We start from the raw sequence: 24,481 nt of genomic DNA on the forward strand, positions 1-24,481 counted from the left end.
ACGGCCTTATAAAAAAATTCGTAAACATATAACATCATGTATAATGAGTATTAAATTATACATATAGATATATAACATAACGTAATGTTTCATTTTCATCAGACTTGCTAAAATAATAGCTTGTGTTATGGTATAGCAGTTCATAGTATTTAACATTCGATTTTCAAGTTGAACTTATGAAAAGTTCTCCAAATTGCTATTAACCTCATGAAAATTTTAGGATGTGAAAATATTGTGTTCGTTTTGTCTTTAGGTCCAGCTTTAAAATCCTACTACAAATTATTATGATCTACACAAGTTACGAAATCGAAGATAAATGAAACGATCTAGTTAAGTTGAATATGGTTGTTCCAACTGAACCGAACAAAATCGAACCAATCAAACTGAATTGATCGAACAAGACTGAACTAATCACATTATATCAGAGTTTTCTTTATTTTCTTCTTGGGTGAGGTTCAATGGTTGAACAAGCCTAACGATGTGTAAGCTACAAGAAGTTGCCGGTTGGAGCTCACCAACTAACCTCTAGTAGTGAACTTATCTAGATAAGGGTAAGAAGTTGCTGCTTGAGAATTGCCCACAAAATAGTATGCCGACATTGAGGGAAGGGAGCGCACAGTATAATGGTGTAATATGTATCTTCGTTCATTATGTATTTCAATATCAAGAGCAAAGAGCAGGGTTTCGTTCATTATGTATTTCAATATCAAGAACAAAGAGCAGGGTTTCGTTCATTATGTATTTCAATATCAAGAGCAAAGAGCAGGGTTCGATCCTACGCGGGCAAAGCCCAATAAATTTCAAATCAAATCTCTCCTTAACCACTTGGACATATCAACCTTCAATGATTGATTCACATGAAAAACGTAGAGAAGCTCTAAAAATATTTGAAATGTCATCAATTTTATCCATTATTTTATGAGCATTCAGTTAAAATTACAATTATAATAAGAAATGAGCTTAGAGTAGAAGCGGACAAGAAAATAGAATAAGCTTAGTAATGAAAATTTAAACTGCAAGCTGCAGGAGTTTCCCGCACGGGGCACCCCTCCAAAAATAGGCGTATGCCGCTATATGCGGCGAGCACACGGTATTCTTTAGTAAAAGGCGAAAGAATAGTTCGCTCTGTGCTCACCGCACGGCTCAGTGCCTGGTACCAAGGTTGGATGCTCCTTTTATAGGTGTTCGTCATTTACGCAGCTTAGCGAATTTCCGATGTGGGAGTTCTCTAACCCGCAGCCCATTTAAGAGTTATGGGCTTCCTTGGGCTAAAACATCGTGGCCCAATTTTTTGTAATGTGGGCTTCATTGGGCTTAAACTTGTTTTTATTATTTCTTTTGTAAATAGTTATGCCTAATATTGCTAAATAATAAAGTAATATCATTGATTTTTTAATGAGTATTGCAATTCAAATAAAGGATAGTTTTAAGTATGAAAAATGGGTATCAAAGTGGTAGCAAAGAAGCTAAGCTGTAGTTTCACAATTGAAAGCAACAACACTTGTGTCACTTATATATATATTTTTAGTTTTTTTTTTCTTCTAAATAGTAGCTTTGATTTTCTACGTATCACGGGATATCCAAAGAGAGATACAAGGATGAACCGATATCACGTTCCAATGAGAGTGATCCTGAAGATATGAAACTATGGTTAAAAAACATAAATAAAAAAAAATAAGTGAATCTTGATTAGTGGCTCAATGGATTGAAACTCTAAAATTAAGCATGTTTTGTTAATTTCAAGAGATTTTTTTCTTAAAAAGTACGTGAATAAAGACAACATATACTAAAACTACGTGTGTTGGTTTAAGTAGATAGTCAACAATTTAAGACAAGTAAAGTGATTATGTTGCCACGAGAATGTCGAGGTTATTAGGTATAATATTCATACTTCAAAATCTTGGTCTGAATTGTATGGCACTTAATTTTCTTGCTTAAATTAGTAATGTCACCACGTGTAGCTTTAATCATATAGGCGGAAATTCATAATAAACACTTATTGACTTACACATTTAATTTAAGAACAAAAATTTTGAAATAACCGTCTTTTAACATGAAATATAAATAAACCATTTATTCACTACTAAAGTAAAATAATGCATAGTATTGGTGTATGTTGACTTCCATGGTCTTTCCAGCATTTACCATCATCCGTGCACAGGAGCTTTACCTTTACCTAAAAAATATAAGGGTAGCACATGGTTTGAGTATTTTAAAAATTAACCAGTAAGTCACCCCACTGTTGAGGTTAGTAATGCAATTGCACACATAACAAGTTTGAGACCTATCCTTTAGAATCGTAACATGACATTAGGCTCTTTCCAGTTTCGGGTAGAGTTGGATGTGCATACTTTCGCACATGGAGCCACCAGGCGAGCTCATATACATACCCTCTAGGCCTTATAAACTTATAAACTTATTTTGTTTAATTTTTTTAACCAATGCTACATGAATCCTCGAGGAATGTTGAACATATCAAACGATAGTTGATTAGTTAGTCGAACTCGAACCCTTTGCTCCTTTTCCGACATGGTTAGATGGTCCTTCCAAGCTCTCTCATGCTTTTGGAAACAAAAACACTTCAATAATTTAGTAAAAAACATATCCACCAACATGCCCATACTCCACTAACAAGAATCCAACCCACATAACCTTTTCTCCAAAAAAAGATTCAAAACCCTACAAACACCAAATCATGATGAACACAACCTTCATACCTCTCTATTCATCTTTTCACATCCCTTCCTCCAAAATTAAGAAAAACAAAGAGAGAAAGTGAAGTATCAGATGCCTTCCACAAACAACGAAAGCAAGAGTTTGGAAAATTGTTTCATCTATGCCTAACTGGGTTACAAACTATGGATATTATTCTTATATTGTATGGTGTGACCGAAGATCAAATTTTAACTTTTTGGTCGATAACATAGGTTTTAACCAGTTGAAAATGTAGTTGTTGTTTATTTGGGTTGAAGATTTTCAGGATGAAAATGAAACACATTGTAAGGTTGTCATGATAAAATAGGTTTTAACCCATTACGAATGGTACCATTGTGAGGTCCTACATCGATCGGAGAGAAGAACAGGTGCCAACAAGGACACATGGCCCTCAAGTGAATTGTGAGATCCCACATCGATTGGAGAGAGAAACAAGTGTCAACATCCTCGCTGGCCCAAAAAGGAGGTGGATTGTGAGATCTCACATCGGTTGGAGAGGAGAACGAACCGTTCTCTCTATAAGGCTGTGGAAACCTGTTAAGAATGAGAAATAGAAATAGAATTGGGATCGAAAGTATGATCTTCATTCAGGTTTACCACGTTTATATAGGATACAAACTATCAACTAATACCTAAAAATAGAAAAAATATATATCTAACTAAATCTGGTAAATAAATAAAATATACCGTTAATCAAATCTATACTAACAACTCCCTAAATATCTGAGATATATTCTAACTAATTATCACCGCAAAATATCCTCTTAATACTCCCCCTCAAGTTGGAGAGTGTATGTCGATCACACCCAACTTGTCCTTCAAAAAGTCAAATTGCTGTCTTCCCAAAGCTTTAGTAAAAACATCTGCCAATTGCATTTTGGTCGAAACATAACACGGTTTGATGATTCCAGCTTGTAACTTTTCTCGAACTATATGACAATCTATTTCAATGTGTTTCGTACGTTCATGAAAAACTGGATTGGCTGCTATATGTAATGCTGCTTGATTATCACAATATAATAATGCTGGTTCGGACAGTGGAACATTCAAGTCTTGAAGAATGTATCTTAACCAAGTTAACTCTAAACAAGTATTTGCCATAGCTCGATACTCGGCTTCTGCTGATGATCTGGACACATTAGTCTGCTTTTTAGACTTCCAAGAAATAATTGAATTTCCGAGGAAAATGCAGAACCCAGAAATAGATCGTCTGGAAGTTCGACAACCACCCCAGTCAGAATCGCAATATGCCTGTAATCTTAAATTGTTTTCAGATGGCAGTAGAAGTCCTTGACCAGGAGTGCCTTTGATGTACCTCAGAACTCGAAGAGCTGCCTCCCAATGTGGTTTTCTTGGTTCATGCATAAATTGGCTAAGCATACGAACTGAATAAGCTATGTCAGGCCTAGTGACGGTCAAATATATTAATCTGCCAATCAACCGTCTGTATTTACTTGGATCATTCAACTTCTCTCCTTCAGTTAAAGAAAGTTTCAGATTTTGCTCCATAGGAAATTTGTCTGGACGTGCTCCTGTAAGACCTGTGTCTTGAAGTATGTCTAGAGCATACTTCCTTTGAGACATAAAAATTCCTTTTCTAGATCGAGAAAATTCAATGCCTAGAAAATATTTCAAATTTCCTAAATCTTTGATAAGAAATTTCTGGAGTAAACTAGTCTTGAGATATTGAATTTCTTCGAGATCATTGCCTGTCAACAGAATATCATCAACATAGATTAGAACTGCAGTGAAAGAAGTACCTTTACTCTTAGTAAACAAAGAGTAATCTGCTTTGGACTGAGTGTAGCCTGCATTTTGTATAGTTGTAGAAAATATGGAGAACCAATTGCGAGAAGCCTGTTTTAATCCATAAAGAGATTTATGGAGCCGACATACTGTATTCTCCCCCTGTCGGCGAAGACCTGGTGGTAAAGACATATAAACTTCCTCGTCTAGATTACCATGGAGAAAGGCATTTTGAACATCCAACTGATGGGTGAACCATTTTCGAGCAGCAGCAACAGTGAGTAAGCAACGAAGTGTAGTAAGTTTCGCTGTAGGGGAAAATGTTTCTGTGTAATCAATACCTTCAACCTGAGTGTATCCCTTTGCTACTAGTCGAGCTTTATAACGTTCAACAGAACCATCAGAGTTGTATTTAATTTTGTACACCCAACGACAACCAATAGCTTTATGACCAAGTGGTAGAGGAACGAGAGACCATGTATGATTACGTTCCAAAGCTGCAATTTCATCATTCATAGCCTGCTGCCATAACGGGTCGCCAACTGCCTCGTCATAGGTTTTAGGTTCTGTCTGGGATGTAATAAGAGCTAGAAAAGCACGTTGAGTAGGAGAAAAACGAGAGAATGAAAGGTAATGATGAAGGGGATACCTGGTGCCAGTGCCGGGACTTGAGCTAGAGGTTAAATGATTGGCTCCAGAAGACATCTCATAATCCTTATGCCAAGCTGGAGGCTGTTTAGTACGAGTAGAACGTCGAAGTGGAGCTGATGTATCAGGTGGGATAGGATTGGAATTAGTGGGCGAATCTGGAGAAGGTGGAGGAGACGACGGAGTAGTAGGTGAAGGGATAGGAGGTGAAGGAGGAGTAGGAGGTGAAGGAATAGAAGGTGGAGGATGGATGTTTGAGTAGGATGGATCATGAAGTGGTACAATAGGAGTCGAAGGAACTAATGTCGAAGTTTGTGAAGCTGATGAAAAAGGAAAATCATCTTCACAAAATTTGACATCACGGCTGATAAAGAATTTGTGAGATTGCATGTCATACAACTTGTAACCTTTATGACCACAAGGATATCCTACGAAAACACAAGGAGTTGCCCTAGGTTCAAATTTTTGCTTAGGATGTACTATAGTTGCATAACATTTACAACCAAAAACTTTAAGATGATGAAATGTAGGTGGTCGTTTGTAGAGTGCTTCAAAGGGTGTCTTGTTAGATAATAATGGTGATGGCGTTCTATTTATAAGATAAACAGCCGTTAAAATGCACTCTCCCCAAAAATTAAGTGGAACCTGTGACTGAAAAAGAAGAGACCTAGCTACATTTAGGATATGGCGATGCTTGCGTTCTACGACTCCATTTTGTTGTGGAGTATAGACACAAGTGCGCTGAAATTCAATACCACAAGAAGTAAAGAATGGTTGCAAAGATAGGAACTCAGTCCCATTGTCTGATCGAACTATCTTGATAGTAGTATGAAATTGAGTTTGAACGAATTTAACAAAGTTCATTAACAAATGATGTACTTCTGACTTATGTTGCATTAAAAAAACCCAAGTACATCGAGTAAAATCATCAACAATAGTGAGAAAAAAACGCAAACCAGAATGGGTAGGAATTTTATGTGGTCCCCAAACATCACAATGTATCAGATCAAAAGCAGAATGGGTTGTTATTGAACTTCTTGGGAAAGACAACCTAGTTTGTTTTGCTAACGGGCAGATACTACAATTATGAGAATAACTCGCATTATTAAGATGCAATTGATCAGCTAGAAATTTAAAACGAGAAAAGGAAGGATGACCTAGGCGTAAATGCCACAAATCAGATGACTGAGATACTTGATGAGCTGAAGATTTGATTGGAGATGAAGAAATATGATAGAGACCTCCAAATTGTTTACCCGAGCCAATCATCTTCCCCGTAGCCAAGTCCTGCATAACACAAGAATCAGGATAGAAGGTGACATAACATTTCAAGTTATTGGTAAGTTTGCTGATCGACATTAGGTTTAAATTGAATGAAGGCACACATAAAACGTTGTTTAATTGAAGGTTAGGGCTAAGGGAAATATTGCCAGTATGTGACACACGTGCTGTCTCTCCATTAGGCAAATTTATTGTAGACATGATGGCAGCCTTTGGTTCAGTCATAACAGAAGATTTTGATACTATATGATCCGTAGCTCCACTATCGAGAATCCATGAATTAGAACTCGCAGAGTTAATAGATAATGTAGATATGGGAAGCAAACCTGCAACATTGACGTGATTGTCGGAATTACCAGAAGGGTGATGATTGATTGCAGATAAGGCTTGTGCTATCTGTCGTAATTGCTCAGAAGAAAAATTTGGAATGGAATTAGGTGACTGTTCTTCTGTATTCAACTGTGAAACATCGGCCATATTTGCAGATGATCGATAGCCACGGTTATTGTGTTGATTGTCTTGTCTTGTCCTTCCAGAATTATTTTTCTGTCGACACCGATCTTCTGTATGGCCCCTTCTATCACAAAAGTTACAGTGAAACTTAAGAATTCGACACTCATTGATTGTATGACCACTTTTATTGCAGTGTTCACACTTTTTGTCCTTGGCGAATTTTGAATATATTGTTTTCTTTTGCACTGCTGATGCAATCGAGAAATTCTCAGTAGGTTCGGAAGTTACCTGACGCTGCATCTCTTCTTGTACAAGTAATGAATAGGCTTGCCTCACATTAGGTAATGGAGACATCATCAATATGTTAGATCTCACCGTTTTATAAGACTGATTGAGCCCCATGAGCAATTGCATCAACTTGTCTTCTTCGCGTTGATCAATATGTATTTGACGTTGATTACAGGTAAATGGTGTGCGGTACGCTTCCAGTTCATCCCAGAGTGCTTTGAGCTTGGTGAAATATGTTGACAGCGCCATGGTTCCTTGTGACATCGTTGCTATCGAGTTTTGTATTTGAAAAATTGCTGGAGCATTCTTTTGTGAAAATTGATCGTGAAGATCAACCCACACTTGATGAGCTGTCTTGGCGTGAATAATGCCTTTAGCGATATCTGCTTCAACGGAATGAGTTAACCAAGATATTATCATACTGTTGCACTGATTCCAGAGTTCGAATTCGGTTGAATTTGCATCTTGGGACGGTTCCTGAATTGTGCCATCAATGAAGCCAATTTTCTTCTTGGCAATAAGAGCATGCATAACTGATTTACTCCAGGATTGATAATTTGCTCCATTTAATTTGATTGGAACAAGTGAATATCCTGGCTGATCAGAGTGATGAATATAGTACGGATGTTTTAAATCAACATCCGAAATTTTGAAGCTGGATTTGGCTGATTCCGCCATAAAGGAAATTTTGATATTTAAGAACACCAAGATCGGTGCTCTGATACCATGTTAAGAATGAGAAATAGAAATAGAATTGGGATCGAAAGTATGATCTTCATTCAGGTTTACCACGTTTATATAGGATACAAACTATCAACTAATACCTAAAAATAGAAAAAATATATATCTAACTAAATCTGGTAAATAAATAAAATATACCGTTAATCAAATCTATACTAACAACTCCCTAAATATCTGAGATATATTCTAACTAATTATCACCGCAAAATATCCTCTTAATAAAACCTCTCCCTAGTGGAAGCTTTTTAAAAATTTTGAGGGAAAATCGAAAAAGACAATATTTGCTAGCAATAAAGTTGCTGTGAGAATTTAGTGAACTTATTGATAATTTGAATTAATGAAGATGTTCCTCATTAGTTAATATTTGATTAGTGATATATTTTATTTTATTCTCAAGATTTAGTTAGTTTATATTTTATTTATTTGGAGGTATTAGTTGGTAAATATGAATGAACCTTCTATCTCAATTCTATTTCTCATTCTTAATTCTGTATGGTTTCTTGAGTAATAATATTTTAAGATCTATCCACACTTTTGAGTGGTAGATATTGTGTCAGTTGGGCCATTACAAATGTTACACCCGAGCTTATAAAAAAAATTAGGGTTTTTGAATGATATGTGAGAGAAAAACATGTTGGTGTTATCATCATTTTCATCTTGGTTGTGATGTCTTGTATTTAAAAGAAATGTATAAAACTATATTATTCATTTTCCCCAACTTTTATTCTCTCCCTTTTTCTTATTTACAAAATATATTAATTATTAAAATTTACAACAAAATAAACTATTAATTTTTTCCACTTGTTCATCGGAAAAAATTAGTGTCTTAAAAAGAATATATAATTTTTTTTTTTTTTTTTTTGTTCTAGAATCTATTATTTTAAAACAATCATTATCTTTTTAGAATTTTGTTCATGTTTAATAAAGGTTCTAAAATGTAACTACCCAAATAATAATAATAATAATAATATAAAAAAAAAAGGCCAAAACAATTATGGTCCTTATTCGATGATAAAAGTCCCACATCGGCTAATTTAGAAAATGATCATAAGTTTATAAACAAATAATACTCTCTTCATTGGGATGCGGCCTCTCGGGGAAGCCCAAAACAAAGTCATGAAAGCTTATACTCAAAGTGGACAATATCATACCATTGTGGAGAGTCCGAGGAGGACAATATCTGCTAACGGTGGATATGGTGGGCTGTTACAAATGGTATTTATTAGAGTCATACCCTATAAACTTAGTTGTGTCAATAGATTGGTAAATCTATCCTCACATGTCGAACAAAGAACTCCAAAAGAAAAGGAGTCAGTTGTGTCAATAGATTGGTACAGATGTCGAACAAAAAACTACTCCAAAAGAAAAGGAGTTTGTCAATAGATTGGTACAGATGTTCGAACAAAGAACTCCAAAAGAAAAAAGAAAAGGAATCGACTCGATTAAGAGGAGGAGGCGTACTTTGTTCAAGGAATCGACTCGATTAAGAGGAGGAGGCGTACTTTGTTCAAATGGAGGTGTTGGATGATGAAAGTGAAAGTCCCACATCCCCTAATTTAGGGAATGATCATGAGTTTATAAACATAAAAAACGAGAGGGAGACGAAGAGTCGTGAAATCCCGAGGATGAACTGATTTGTAGTACAATTTGTACTTTTAAGTTCAAACCTTAGTAGGTGTTAAAATAAATTAAATATATATATTTAAAAAATTATTATTGATTTATTATAATTAAAATAATTTTGTAAACTAAGATCAATTAATAATTAATTGAGCTTATCCAAAATAAAATAAATTAAGACGTTAATATTATCAAAATTTTATGTAAATAAATATTTAACTTTATTCATTAATAAATATATTATAAATAATATGTTTTTTAAGTTCTGGATTCTATTTAACTGTTAATATTATTTTCAAATAAATAATTTATAAGAAGATTTCCTAATAAACATATATAATAAAAATAATAAAATAGGTAAATCCAGATAAATAAATAATTAGAGGAATAAATGGTATTTTGTTGATTTATTCAAACCATTTTGGAAGGAAAAATTTCAAAGAATCTTAAATTCGGCATTGAAAACCTTTTTAGGTACACATTGAATTAAACACACTCTACAATTCTGCCACGTGTTCTTCGAGAAGGAATGGGTCTATAACTCATCTTTCACCACGTCCTACTCATCAAATTTAGACTCCTTATCCACCCCTTCTCAACTGACACGTCACCTACATTCTTTCCTTTTCCTTTTTCTTTTTTTCTTTTTTTAATCATATCAATTACTTCCTTTTCCCAAAAATATTTAGACTAATCCTCCAATATTTTTATCCTAACTAAAATTCTAATGTAAACTTATACGACACTCTATCCAAAAAAATAAATCAAAAGTAGGAATCTTCTCGTTCAAGTCGATATTGTTCACCTCAACATCTTCACTAGCATACCGGGGATGGTTCTGATACCATATATAATGGTCCAAGTTCATCGTTAGTAGATACTGTGTGAGACCTTTTGGGGAAGCCCAAAGCAAAGTCACGAGAGCTTATGTTCAAAGTGGACATTATCATACTATCGTGGAGAGTCGTGTTTATCTAACAAATACTATTAATTGTACTCGACAATTAAGTCATTGCAAATAAATTTAAGTTTATCCAATAAATTGTAATTTAATTTTGATCAAAATAATAGACGTCGATTTTATCACGTAACATGTCATCGTTGAACTTGTTGTAATTATATGAAACATATATTAATATAAAATTTATGAAATTTCAACCTACGTTTTTTTTTATATATAAAAACTAAAATAAATAATGAAATTGAAATTAAACTAGGGTTTAATTTGATAGGCCTTATCAAGTTGAAGGGTAATTTTGATTTTATCTTCCAAAAACTTACTAGGTGGTAAAGGGTGAATAATTATAGTAACCACATTTTACAAACTATATGCATTAATATTAAATATACGAATTTAACACTTAATTTTCATACACCAGCTGTCCCCCCACATTAATTATAATATATAGTCTTTATATTTAATGCATGTAACATAGGTGACAATTTGGGCATCTCTTGCTTATGTCACCTCATTTTGCTAGGGGCACTTAGCCGCCAATTAAAATTATCAGTATAAATGGTCAATTATTTCTCAATTTAATTACAATTTTCAAAATAAATAATTTCCTATATATTTTATTTCAATTTATTTTTTCCAATTTTGGTGATCCTATCATAAAGTTAAAAAAAAAAAATTTAGAAAATTATGATTAATTATATTTCGCTTATTTCTAATTTTACAACACATATATAATAGTTATTAATTAAAATGGATTATTTATTTAGTAATTAATTACGATCATAGTTTTCTCCATCAGTCCATATATTAATAAAATATGAACGCTTTTATTATTTTTAATCAATACTTTATATTATTTTATTTAATAATTCATTCAAAAGAAAGAAAAAAAAAAGTGCTCAATAAATGTTTAATTATGTAAAATTATACATATTTCATTCAATAACTTATGCTACAATTAATTAAATAGATTAAAAAATTTGAAATATTCCTAATTCATGGAATAAATTAAAAAAAAAAAAAAAGAAAAAAAGGTAGACGCCAGGTGTCGGAGTGTAGTGACAAATATCCTCAATCATTGCAGAACAGAAATTGTCCCTTTCCATTGAACCCTCACGAACATGTCCAGTCACGCTGACGCACAATGCCACGTGGAGGAGACTCATTGAAAAGAGTGATTTAAATATGCTACGTGGCAGTCGAGAGGGGTGGGAGAGGCTGCGGCGGCGCGTGGGGTGGTGGCGCTAATATTAAGAGGCGTTGTTGACATTTGAGATTAGGATTTTGTTGGAGGAAGTGAACCGGCGTTGGAGAAAAAGATAGAATGGTTTTGAGTGGTGAGGGATAAAAAGTGAAGGTTATGGGTCACCAAACCACACGACTTTTTAATCCCATTTATGGCTCAGTTTGACTTTTTCCGATAGTCTTCCGGTTAGTTATTACTTATTATATTAATAACTAAAATTTGATATAATTAAAATATTAAATATTTACTAGTAGTCAGGGTGTATCATTAATTTTAATTATAAATATTAAATATTTTTAATCATCATTGTGACCTTAAAAATATGGTAGGATAAAGTTGGATTATAACCTTATTTTTTGAATGAATGGAGTTGAATTACCTAATTTTTTAAAATAATTCAACTTAATTCATATAATAATAATAATAATAATAATAATCCAATCTCAATGTTTATAGTTTGAGTTGAGTAGTTTAAATTGATTGAATTTTGAAGAATTTGAAACTATAGCTCAAACTTGAGCTTGAACGACAATGGTATCATTTAATGACCAAATTATATAGGTTTCTCTCTCTTAAAATAAAAAGTTTATTCCTAATAATTAGAGAGAAAGAGGTATATATTTCTAGATATTATTTAGAAAATTCAAATTCTAAATTTTAAACTAAAATACACAATATTTTAAGAAATGAACCTACCTTTCAATTTTAAGGTGGAAAACAAACAAAAATAAGTTCGTTATTATTGTCACATAAAATATACTTAATTATTAAAAAACAAAAGAAAAAAAATATTTAAAAAATATTTATTTGTACAAAATGACAAACCTTTTTCATTTTATTTTCCTTATTTGATCTTTTCTATTTTCATATATCAATCATTTTCTTTATGTAGCCAAAATTATATATATATATATATATATATATATATATATATATATATATATATATTAAGGGGTGATTTTTTTAGCCAACAAACTTGACTTTTATACATGTGTAAAAGCTCGAATTTAATTTCTTCTATTTCCCTTTAATTTGACCTTTATTATTCTTTTCTTAATTTTTATATATAAAAAATATATATATACAGGATGATTGGAGTCTCGCGTAATTTAATTAAAAAAAAAATTATAAATATATAAATGAGTGACATTATTTTTATTTATTTAAACTTTTAAAGGACCAAAAATAAAATTATGAGAATTTATGCTTATAATAAATAAAATTAAAGAGCATAATAACACATCCAAAATAAAATTAATATTCTTAATTCGTTGACTCAGTTTACCAATTCCAATATTTGACCATCCAAATTCCCCCGACCGGATGTCTGGTCCATAAACACACAATGAAACGACGCCGTTTCAGTGCCCCCGAATTAACGTGTGGAGTTTAAACGCCGCAAAAAAGAAAGAAAAAAAAAAAGTAATAATTAAAAATGAAAATAAAATCGTGGGTCTTTTACCGGCTATCACCAAATTCATCTACCTTGTTACTGGCACCCCCGGTATCCCGGTTCCTTAAGATAGTTTTATCTCTCTCCACCACGTGGCAGAATCCTATTCCCTCACAATGTATATATTCACCTTCCCTTCTCCCTGCATTTGAGAAAATAATTCCAAAACTATTTTCATTTATTTTCATTTACAATTCTAATATTTTTCAAACGATTTATTTTCTTGCGGTTTCGATTCTTCAATGAGAGGCGCACAAGGCGGAGGAGCTATGGTGATGGAGCGGCCCGGCAGATTAAATCGAAGGCGATTTGGAGCGTACTTGCAGTCCGATCCGGCGATTTTTTCCGGTAGCGATTACGAGTTCTCTTCACGGCATAGCAGTGCGGTGAGTCCGGTGTATAACTACCACAAATCGCCGGCGAGTAGTGACGCTTCGCCGTCCTTGATGTCGCCGTGGAATCAATCGGCTTCTCCGTATTCGAAATCGCCCTGGATTGTTACGTCGAGGATGAATTTGTACGATGATGAATTTTACGCTCGGAATGGATTGATTGGATCTCTGGTTAGAGAGGAAGGTCATGTGTATTCGTTGGCTGTGGCAGGGGATTTGTTGTACACTGGATCGGATAGCAAGAACATTCGCGTGTGGAAGAATTTGAAGGAGTATACAGGATTTAAATCGAGTAGTGGATTAGTGAAATCGATTATCTTCTGCGCAGACAGGATTTTCACCGGACATCAAGACGGAAAAATTCGAATCTGGAAAGTTTCGTCGAAGAATCCGAAATCTCATAGCCGAATTGGAAGCCTACCGACATTGAAGGAATTCGTGAAGAGCTCGATGAATCCGAGAAATTACGTGAAAGTTCGTCGCCATCACAACGTCCTTCGTATTAGGCATTTCGACGCCATTTCATCGATGAGCTTGAACGAAGAGTTAGGGCTTTTGTACTCTGGATCTTGGGACAAAACGATGAAGGTCTGGCGAATCTCGAATTCGAAATGTCTAGAATCAATTAGCGCTCACGATGACGCCGTGAACGCCGTCGCATCGGGATTAGAAAGCCTTGTTTTCACTGGATCTGCCGATGGAACAGTGAAGGTTTGGCGAAGGGAGATGCAGGGGAAAGGTACGAAGCATTTTCTGGTTCATGTGTTACTGAAACAGGAAAATGCGGTGACGGCCTTGGCGGTGAATCGGCATTCGGCGGTGTTGTACAGCGGTTCGTCGGATGGAGTGGTGAATTACTGGGAGAGCGAGAAGCAGTTGTCGCACGGCGGCATCCTCCGCGGCCATAAACTGGCGGTGCTCTGTTTAGCGACGGCCGGAAACATGATGTTCAGCGGATCCGCAGATAAAAACATTTGCGTTTGGCGGAGAGAAGAGAATAGCGGATCTCATACATGCTTGTCGATTCTGACCGGCCACGCAGGTCCAGTCAAATGCTTAGCGGTTAAGGAAGATAAAGAAGAATCACCATCGCTGCCGGAGGAAACCGCAGCCAGGAAGCTCTATAACAGTAGCCGACGGTGGATTGTATACAGTGGAAGCCTGGATCGGTCGGTGAAGGTGTGGCGAGTGGCGGAGAACGCGCCAGAGCTGTTCAAGCTCCGGGAAGCGGAGCGGCCGTACAAGTAGAAAAGGCGAAACAGAAAAGAAAGTACTGGGCGTTCCGATTTGCATGGCGCTTGGGGTAGTTGAAGAAGGTCAGATATGGTGCAGAAGGGTGTACGGAAATGGAATGCAGTGCTCCAACGAAAATCCGCCACGTGGATTCTTTGAATCGATAAGCCGAAAGCAGTTTTTTTTTTTTTTTAATTTTTTTTTTTAAAATAATTGATTTTTTGTGAATATGAAAATGAAAATTTAATGTTTGAAATTGGAAGGGTAAAGCCGACATATGGACATACATTATTTGTGTGTCGTGTCGGAAGAGTTGCGTATATATATATTTTTTTCTTTTCTTTTGTACATAAATTTTACGCCACATAGGGACACAAATGTCTTATGGCTTATCCTTCAAGTTATTTAAAGCTGTAATATTCCTTTTACACTTTTTTATTTTTTTATTTTTTTATTTTTTATTTTTATTTATTTTTTTTAATTATACCCCATTCTCAACTTACCCGTATTTATTGAAAAATATTAACGATAATTTTATTTATTTCATAAAAATTTATTTATTGAAAAAACGAGATTATAAGACTTAATCTTCATTGACTTTTTGAAAACTTTGTGTCATAAATGGAAACGCATTCCCCTCTTTCTCCCCTACATAATTATTATATATATATAAAAGAAAATTATATGACTTTTTTATCCTTAATCTAAAATTAATTAATCATGGACTTCATTGACATAACCTTCCGATAAAAGGATCAAATTTACTCTTAAACCCACAAAAAGAGTTATATAGTGTTTATTTAAATTTTCAAGAGATATTTTGAGAGATACTTTGAGAGTGGAGCTGGTCGAGTTCTTATTCATCTCTCTAGAGTTGTCATACCGATGTCACGGTTGAAATCAAAGCCATATTACTTGCTTTAAGTCCATGTGCTACTTGCTTGCGTCCATGTGCTACTTGCTTGCTTTAAGTCCATGTGCTACTTACATGGATGATACGTGTCTTTCTGAACTAGTTTTTCAATGAGTTAAGAGATAATGAGTTAAGAGATTTTCTGAACTAGTTTTTTAATGAGTTAAGAGATTCAAAATTCGTGTCTTTCTGAACTAGTTTTTCAATGAGTTAAGAGATTCAAAATTCTTGAAATTTCTCTAATACGTCACAATTCAAGCCAAAATAGGGTTAGTATCGAAATCCAAAATAGGGTTAGTATCAAACGGACCGAAAAATAGAGCTCACACGCTGCATTCAGTTGTAGCAACTGAGTATTTTCCCTCATTGAATTTTGAAGTTTAGGCATCCCGGAGAGAGAGATATTAAACCGAAAGGAACTTGGTTCAGATTGTCTTCCCAAATTGGTCGGCATACAATCAATCGGCCCCAATTACCTCAAATAGTTGGTAAGTTCTTGCTCTCTTTGGGCGTAGGATCTGTCGTTGCCATGGGTCACTAAAAGGGGATCACCACAACCAAGCAGTTTGGTTAAATCTTGCATGGATTGTTATCCAAAAAGTGGGTCGGACAAAAATCTAAGAAGGGAAGGGGCGAGTTCCAACGAACCGAGTAAAGAAGAACCTCTGAGTCGGTTTCGGTTTCTGAGAATAGATCAAGTACGCTAAGGCCTACATATGCGACCTAGCCTAATGTCATGATCGTACTTTTTCAATTGTGCGGTGTCGTGATCTTGACATTAAAACAAAAATACATCAGAGGACAGTATCATTTCACTCGCAGGTTAGTGAAAGAAGATAATATGCATTTTGAGAAGATAGATAGAAGGTGCATCAAGCAGACATGTTAAGAAAATGGGTTGATGTTGGAAAATTGAGGTTATGCAAAGCCTTGGTTGATCTTTTGTAGCTTCTACGTATGTTACGATGTGGTGAAGATATTGATGAAGAGGCAAATCCTTCGAGAATTAATTTTTGGATTGATTAGATCCTTATCTGAGTGGGAGAACGGTTAGCTTGTGGAGTCTGACATTTACTAATTGGTAAAGTTTACTTAGTAGTTAAAGTAAGTTCTTCATCAAATGTATGTTTTAACGAGAACAACAAAAAGAATTGAAAAACATATGTTTAGGGTTCTTCAGTAAAGAGAAACACTCTACTTAAGTTGTTTTTTTCTAATTCCGTTATTTGTTTCGAAATATTTCGATCGGAGTGTTAAAATTAACATATAGTATCAGACCTATGATGTCGAAATAAATTCCATCACCACTAAGAGTTACCGAAGGAGATGTAACAATAATAAAAAGTGAAAATGAGAAGAGTAAAAACGCTACAGTATTGTTACTCATGAAGAGTAACTACCCAACATAGTCGATGAAGATGTGTGTTAATTTATAGTCACAAGACATGCGAGACACTATTGAGTATGGTGACAACGTTTGAGGAGTGTAATGACAATATGACTCTTGCTGCCATTTACCAATTAAACTTGGAGGACATCATTCTTATGTTTGTAGAGAAGAACTCGGCAAAGGCAGCGTGAAAGAGGTTACAAACAATGCAAATAAGTGTGGACAAAGTCAAGGAAGCAAAGGTATAGACCTTGAAGAGTTAGTTCGAGCTATCCGCATGAAGGACAGTGAGTTGCTGGATGACTTTGCCATGACATTGACGACAATCATTATTGGCATCTGCTCGTTAGACAACAAGGTGGAGGAGATCTCTATCGTCAAGAAGTTCCTTCAAGTCGTCCCCCAAGGTTCATGCAAATCATTACCTCCATCGAGCAATTTGGCGACCTTAAGAACATATCACATGAGGTCATTGGTTATCCTAAGGCCCATGAGGAGAGATTTCGTGCTTATAACGGTAAAGAGGAAGAGAAACACCTCTTACTCACACACGATGAGTGGCTTGCATGAAAAGAAAAAAGAAAGAAAAATGTAGCTAATTCTTTCTTTTAAGGTACGAAGGGACGTGATAGCCACAATAAAGAAAACAAAGGTAGTAGGCGTTGGCACAGATGTGGTGGCAGAGGAGGCTGTGACAACACCTCACAAACCATTGGAAGGACAAGTACATGATCAAGTGTTATTCTTATGAAAAATACGGGCATTGTGCAGTAGAACTTTGCAACAAGAAAGCGATGAGGAGGCAAACCTCACATTCATGCATGAGCAAGGGCTCGCATTGATGTTGGACGAGAAGATGTCCAACCTGTTCGTGCTCTACTAAGAGATGGTTATGACGAACCTTCTCACAAATAGAGAAGACCAAGTGGAGACCAACACGTAGTACCTAAACAATTGTGCAAGCAACTACATGATTAAAGATCGAACAAAGTTCAAGGAGCATGATGAGAACCTCATTGGGAATGTGAAGTTTGGCGACGGATCAATATGTACCTATGCATAATTTCTGGGTATCACCTGAAAAATGTGACCTCATTCTAATTCCAACATTGACGGACTTAAGGGGCACATTGAAAGATGATCGTTATCAAATTTTTATCTACCTAAGGCTAGGTGGCAAACTTAAGTAGGTCCACAATACTAAGGCTAAGTTACAGTGGACGGATCCTTGTACCAGCCATCTACTAAGTACCCATGTGGTCCGTTGTATAGTCAATCGTTTTCCCATGAATACTAGCAAGTCATAAATACTACTTTGACTCCTGCGACATGCTGAAGTTGTCTTTACCAGCACGATTCTCCTAATTTGCTGCAACGGCCTAAATAAGAAACTGCAGTATCTCCTTGGTTATCATCATTATATTAGGGAGGTGCGAAAGGGAAGACCACCTATTCAGGCACCTGTCCGTCCATCAACATTACCTGAGTGCTCTTCATGTGCATGTGGCTATAGATATAGTAGGGGTGTACATGGTCCAGGTTGGGTCGGGTTGGAGGATTTTTTTGACCCAATCCAAAAGTTTGGGTTGGTTGAATTAGTAACCCAACCCAACCCGAAACTTTTCACAACCCAACCCAACCCAACCCTCTATTTTCGGGTTGGGTTACCAAATTTTTTTTTTAAGTTTTATATATCCACAATTTATAATTATTTGGTTATAATCTTAGATAAAATATATTAAAAATTCAGGTACAAACACAAATANAAAAAAAAAAAAAAAAAAAAAAAAAAAAAAAAAAAAAAAAAAAACGAACGAAAATTGTAATATATTAACATAGTTCAACATTATCCTAAAACTATAAATAACTATATATCATATTTCTTGAAAATTATAATTATTGGATACAATCTTAGATAAAATATATTAAAAATTCACGTACAAATACAAATTAATCTATAATTATTGAAAAAAAAAACAAATTCAATAAAAAAACGTAAGTTTTCGTGGGGAGACCTCAGTACCACTCCGACAAACCCATAAAATCAAAAAAAATTCTTAATGTATTTTGTATATTTTTGTTTGGCTTGTGTCAACCCAAAAGTTTTGTCCATGAACCCGAAACCGAACTGATTCAGTTCGGATTCAAAAAAATGGACCAAACCCTTCCCGAAATGCTAATCCAAACCAACCCAACCATTATAGTTCGGGTTGGGTTGGTCCGAGTTGTCGGGTTGAATGTACACCCCTATGATATAGCATAACATGCCACAAAGTCTGCATTACAAATAATTGTAGCATGCTTAAACCCTAATAAAAGAAAGAATTTAATGTGAGTTACACTTTGGAACTAGTTTAAAAAAAAAAAAAAATAAAAAAAAAAAGCCTAATTTGGAGGCGGTCTCCCGAAATTCAGAGTCCAAAGAACCCAAATCCCTATAGCCCTTACTCAATCTTCTTCGTCTACCTCCGAATTCGTCGGTTGCAGACTCGCCATCGCCGCCAAATTCGCCGAATCCTCTGAACCAACGATGTCGTACGATGACGTGGAGATAGAAGACATGGAGTGGAACGAGGAGCTGCAGGCCTTCACGTACCCATGCCCCTGCGGCGACTTGTTCCAGATCACGAAGGAGGATCTTAAGCTCGGCGAAGAGATTGCTCGGTGTCCTAGCTGCTCTCTTTACATCACTGTCATCTACAACATGGAAGATTTTCTCGGAGACTCTGTTCAGAAGAATCAGCCTTCTAAACAACGGCCTACCGTTGTCGCTTAAGAATTCAGGTTATTTACCGATCAACTTGTTTGTTGTCGCCGGAATATTCAGACGAAGTTATTCTCCCTTTTTCCTTTTCTTTTTAGATGCGTTTGGTGGTTCCTTTTAGGCTACCTTGTTCATACGTCCATATTTTGATATGCCTATTTTATAATTCGATGTGTAAATGGGAGGATAGTTAACTCGAACCTGGAATTTCCTTGCGTTTTAGAATTTAGGTGGTAAAATTTGTGAATGGAGGAGGCTTTCGTTTTGGGATTGGATATAGATAATGTTGCTTCGCCTCCACCTCTCAGGAGGATGATTTCACTTGGTTTGTTGTATAGCTTAGTTTTACATCGACACCAGTTTAGAACTCTGGGCAGGCCTAGCTTTAGCGTACTAAAATTTCCAATTGGTGTTTCCTTTTCTCTGTGGTAAATCGTTCATTGATAAGTTTCTCAGAATGAATACTTTTTTCTTGAAGCATTATGCAATTGTGTTTGTTTGTGTTCATCAAGTCTTTTGGATTTACCATGTGAGGAAATCTTTTTGGTCTTTGTTGATACACTATATCTAAAGCCTCGTGTTTCTTCTCTCAGTTAAATTCTCTATGGAAAAGGTAGCTCTGATTGACTCTAATCCGCAATCAATAATATATCGAATTCTCGAACCTTAGGTGTTTAGTTTGTGATCAATTGTGAATGGAGCAGACTTTCATTTTGCGATTGAGAAAAGAGAATATGTTGCTTTACCACACCCCCTAGGAGGATAATTTCAATTGGTTATTTATTTGGCTTAGTGCAGTAGACATGGCCAGTTCATTACTCTGTATAGGCCATAGCTTTAGCATGTGACTCTTTATCATTACAGTTCCCAATTATTTAGAGAATGGTGATGATGAAGCGGACATCCTGCAACTATGTTCTTTGTTGTTTACCTTATCAATCTCCTGAAGTTATGATTATATCATATATGGAAAGGATAGCCCTGTCAGTTTCTCCAATCTCTGGATTGTTTGGCTTAACCCTTCTTTTTACTTATCAAATTGTGCAATATAGAAAAAATTATTGTTGATTTCTTTTCTGTAATAAAATCAAATGTTCAGAGATGAATTTTTGAAAAAGCACATGTTTTTGAGAGTATTATGCAATTGTGTTGGTTTGTGTTCATTATAAAACTATGTTCTCTACGTTAGCTTTATATGGTTGCTCCTTTTTTCAGAGTGCTCGGTGATGAATCATGGTGTCACCACTGCAGCTGCACTTGTTGCAGATGAAATTTTGTCAGCAAAATTCTGAGGTCTTTGTTGCCATTAAAGTTTATTCCTTTTCTTTTATTTTTTTTTTATCAGAATTATCCATAAAATAGAGGAAGGTAGAGTTGTATGCGGAAAAGTTCATCAAAGTACTATTTTTGTTCCTTATACATGGATCTTTGATCTTTTCACACGATAATTGTTTTGAGTTGAGATTTCCTTGGTCGAACACGTCTTCATCGTCTGATAATGGATAACTCAGACATAAAATAGATTAAGTTCCCTAATTATGTATTTAAACTTTTGATTGAAAGGGTAATGACTTGTTACTTTTTCTGTTCTCATTTGTCTCTCTTAGCTCTTCTGGATTCTGTTCACATTTGTTTATTGCCCTGTTTCCATATTAGATTATATGATGGATTGATCGAAGTGTGTGAACTCATCAAAACAATCAACTTACTTAAGGGGACAGTGGCAGAGGCACTGAAAACCCCTTCTTATAAATGCAGATTAGCTTGGTTTCTTGGAAGTTCGGTTGAATTAGATGTTGAAAGCAATTCAAGGTGTGTTATTATCTTCCTATTTAGAATTGTTTATCTTCGGACTTTAGGGATGTGCTTCTTCTAACTACCATGGGTTGATCTAATGATCAATAAAAATCAGGTAAATAACAAAGCATTAAGAGATACAAGTCATGGTAGTCAATACTCATTAATTTTTGTTACTTCTTTAATCTTTCCGCTGATAAAAAGTATGATTTATTAGGGAGATTTTGCAAGAGAATCTTGATATTTAGATTGTGTAAATAGTGCTGACACTTCTCTATGTAATAGGAGCTTTAATATTTTTGTTTACGTATAACCCAATGTTTAGGGGTTAAACCCAATGTTGTTACGTATAATATGATAGTACATGGATATTTTTTGAGGGAGAGTTGAAAGGGACAATGCTATTTTTAGAACCTTGAATAGAAACCCGTCAATGGTGCTCTCTGCTGTAACTCAAAGAAGAAACCATCTTGACATCCCACTTTAGTTGGGAGGAAAACGAAACATTCTTTACAAGGATGCGAAAATCTCTCTTTAGCAGACGCTTTTTTAAAATCTTGAGGGGAAACCTGGAAGGGAAAGCCCAAAGAGTACAATATCGGCTAGCGGTGAGCTTGGGCTGTTATACTATCAGTCTCTTTTTCCCTTTGTTTGCAAAGTTAGAGATCATGGACCTAAACAATTAAGCCAACATGTTATGAAGTTTACATTCCATCTTTATTCATGCCAATTGGAGCTTCTTTCCGTGCTCGTCTTTGCTCAAACGAGCAGGACTGTCTGCCAGATTCATCTTTTCCTTTATCATTGACACGATTACAATAGAGAAAGGAAGGGGCAAGAGATAAGATTATCAAAGCCTTTATGACAAATTCGAAATGGGTATTTAAAGGTAGAGGTCAAGAAAAGTTCAAAAGCTTTATTATTAGCGATTCCTTCACAGTTTTTTCAGTTAGTTTGAAACAAAAGTTTCCCCCACTTAGCATTTGCTTTTGATTTCTACTTTTTCTTTCCATGTGCAGTTATGGCCAATAACCATTCTCTGAAGGCAGCACTAAATCTTCACCTTTTACGACCATTAGCTTTCGGTAATGTCTAGAACCACACTACCTTGAATTGCTAGCTTTCACTATCCCTATTTTCATTGGCTTGGCTGCATTAAACTCTGCTGAATGAGTCTATTTATGTTTTCTTTTTAAATTTTTAGGACGTTTTAAATCTTTACCATCAAGATCACTCAATATTATCTTTATAGTTTTTCTCGCAGTTAGTGTGATCCATCTCAAGATATCCATATAGTCATGTCTATACTTTAGAAAAGATTACAGAAACTTTGACACTCCGAATAATTTACTCATTTTGGAATCATAACATAATTCGATTGCATCTCAACTTAGAATAGAGTGTTTGTGCTTCCTAGATCTTCACCTTATTATTACTTTTGTACATTCTACATTGGAAGCAGCAATGATTTTAGGATTAACAATTCCAAAATCTTGTATTGGTTCATGTTCTTCATTTTGCATCTAGTTTTTGAACTAACCCATCAGTCTCCCAATCAGAAAACCAATTTTTTAAAGCTCCTTTATCAACTTTTGACAACAACTTTCATAGTGGAAACACATGCATTATGCACCAAATACTTGACTAGACAACCATCATGTATTTTTAGGTTGTTCTACAAGCCAAATGAGAGGATATAAAAAATTGCATTGGCTTATAGATCGATTTGATAAGCTAGAGTTTGAGAATATAGGCTTCAATGGGGCAATTTGTACCTCATGTGGCATCTGGTTTTGTATTCACTTTTCTTGGCCTTTGGCACACTGTGAATACAATCAAAACCCATAATCTCAAAGGCTCTTCAAGCTTCAAGGTAAGATTTTGGTACCCTCTTGATCGGCCGCTTTCCAAACTCAAGTATTTGGAGCTCGTTTTCGTGTTCTCTTTTTCAGTATTTGCAATTTTCAGACAATTTTGGGAGTACCCTTTTGTTCATTTGTCTTTCAGAGTCATCAACTTGGAGCATGCAACCATGTTCCTCCACCTTGCCATATTTTCGGGTTTCGCCCTCTACAGCGAGTTGAATAACTCATCAAACTTGTTGTCTGGGGTGGAGGGCATCTTTGCAGCCTGTGTCTTCAGTCAAGAACTGTTCTTGCTTCATTTCCACTCGGCTGACCACAATGGCATTGAAGGCCATTACCATTGGCTCTTGCAGCTCATAGTGTTTGCATCTCTCGTGTCGGTGCTCGTAGTTGCTTGTTGTCCTACTAACTTCCCTGCAGCTCTTGTTGTTTCATTGTTGGTTGTTCTGCAAGGGTGTTGGTTCATGAACATGGGGTTCATGCTATGGGTTCCAAGCCTGGTTCCTAAGGGCTGCAGCATGAGGATCATTGAAGAAAAAATGCTGGGAGCAGTCATTTGTGCAACCAAGGAAGCTGATATGAGGGCTCGAGCACTTGCCAACCTGCAATTCAGTTGGATACTTGCAGGGATTCTTATATTTACTGGATTTATAAGCCTCAGATATACTAAATCTGAAAATTGCAGCTCGAAGATCCAGTTATCGGATTACGAGCAGCTTTGAGTGGCGCAAAAGATTTCAATATGCATTGACACAGCTACCAGCTGCTGGTGAATCAACCGGTCTAAAGATTGTGATTGTTCTGTTTGTTAAAACCATCAATCAGAATGTATACATATAGAACTTATGTACATGTTGTAGACTGAAACTTGCTAGATTATGCAACTTTCTTGATGAACTTAGTAGAGTAAGTCGAGTTTAACCGAACCACCATAAATGGAGTAACTCTTACTTATTTATTTTTTATATTAATGGTAGC

At 35.4% G+C, this 24,481-nt stretch overlaps 4 protein-coding genes and 1 non-coding gene across 5 annotated transcripts; 3 read left to right on the top strand and 2 right to left on the bottom strand.

Moving 5' to 3' along the window:
* Positions 1–1,027: 1,027 nt before the first annotated feature.
* On the bottom strand, positions 1,028–1,144 carry LOC111794153. The gene has a single exon (XR_002815044.1). It is a non-coding gene; the product is annotated as a U5 spliceosomal RNA (small nuclear RNA).
* Positions 1,145–6,355: 5,211 nt separating this feature from the next.
* Positions 6,356–7,326, bottom strand: LOC111792783. Its single transcript, XM_023674367.1, has 2 exons — positions 6,717–7,326; positions 6,356–6,396 (listed from the first exon to the last, which is right to left on the bottom strand). Exons 1-2 carry the CDS (start codon positions 7,255–7,257, stop codon positions 6,362–6,364), a joined length of 576 nt encoding a protein of 191 aa, XP_023530135.1. The 5' UTR covers positions 7,258–7,326; the 3' UTR covers positions 6,356–6,361.
* A 6,002-nt stretch (positions 7,327–13,328) lies between these two features.
* On the top strand, positions 13,329–15,091 carry LOC111792755 (protein JINGUBANG-like). Its single transcript, XM_023674331.1, has one exon. The coding sequence runs from the start codon at positions 13,392–13,394 to the stop codon at positions 14,787–14,789; it is 1,398 nt and encodes a 465-aa protein (XP_023530099.1). The 5' UTR covers positions 13,329–13,391; the 3' UTR covers positions 14,790–15,091.
* Positions 15,092–19,447: 4,356 nt separating this feature from the next.
* Positions 19,448–21,434, top strand: LOC111792791 (diphthamide biosynthesis protein 3-like). The gene is made up of 2 exons (XM_023674378.1): positions 19,448–19,861; positions 21,057–21,434. The coding sequence occupies exon 1, from the start codon at positions 19,608–19,610 to the stop codon at positions 19,851–19,853; it is 246 nt and encodes an 81-aa protein (XP_023530146.1). The 5' UTR covers positions 19,448–19,607; the 3' UTR covers positions 19,854–19,861; positions 21,057–21,434.
* LOC111792774 (transmembrane protein 45B) lies at positions 21,052–24,429 on the top strand. The gene is made up of 3 exons (XM_023674357.1): positions 21,052–21,134; positions 21,600–21,653; positions 22,658–24,429. Exon 3 carries the CDS (start codon positions 23,398–23,400, stop codon positions 24,223–24,225), a length of 828 nt encoding a protein of 275 aa, XP_023530125.1. The 5' UTR covers positions 21,052–21,134; positions 21,600–21,653; positions 22,658–23,397; the 3' UTR covers positions 24,226–24,429.
* Positions 24,430–24,481: the final 52 nt, after the last annotated feature.

This window comes from Cucurbita pepo, chromosome LG04 (assembly GCF_002806865.2).
Source record: "Cucurbita pepo subsp. pepo cultivar mu-cu-16 chromosome LG04, ASM280686v2, whole genome shotgun sequence".
NCBI classification, from domain to species: domain Eukaryota; kingdom Viridiplantae; phylum Streptophyta; class Magnoliopsida; order Cucurbitales; family Cucurbitaceae; genus Cucurbita; species Cucurbita pepo.

Bases quoted from the DNA above. Each gene is read 5' to 3' on its own strand.
- LOC111792783 (XM_023674367.1), bottom strand. From the start codon at position 7,257: ATGCAATTGCTCATGGGGCTCAATCAGTCTTATAAAACGGTGAGATCT. The intron at 6,397-6,716 runs GTTTGCTTCCCA...TGTGTTATGCAG, and splicing joins CAATCACGTCAATGTTGCAG to GACTTGGCTACGGGGAAGAT.
- LOC111792755 (XM_023674331.1), top strand. From the start codon at position 13,392: ATGAGAGGCGCACAAGGCGGAGGAGCTATGGTGATGGAGCGGCCCGGC.
- LOC111792791 (XM_023674378.1), top strand. From the start codon at position 19,608: ATGTCGTACGATGACGTGGAGATAGAAGACATGGAGTGGAACGAGGAG.
- LOC111792774 (XM_023674357.1), top strand. From the start codon at position 23,398: ATGGGGCAATTTGTACCTCATGTGGCATCTGGTTTTGTATTCACTTTT.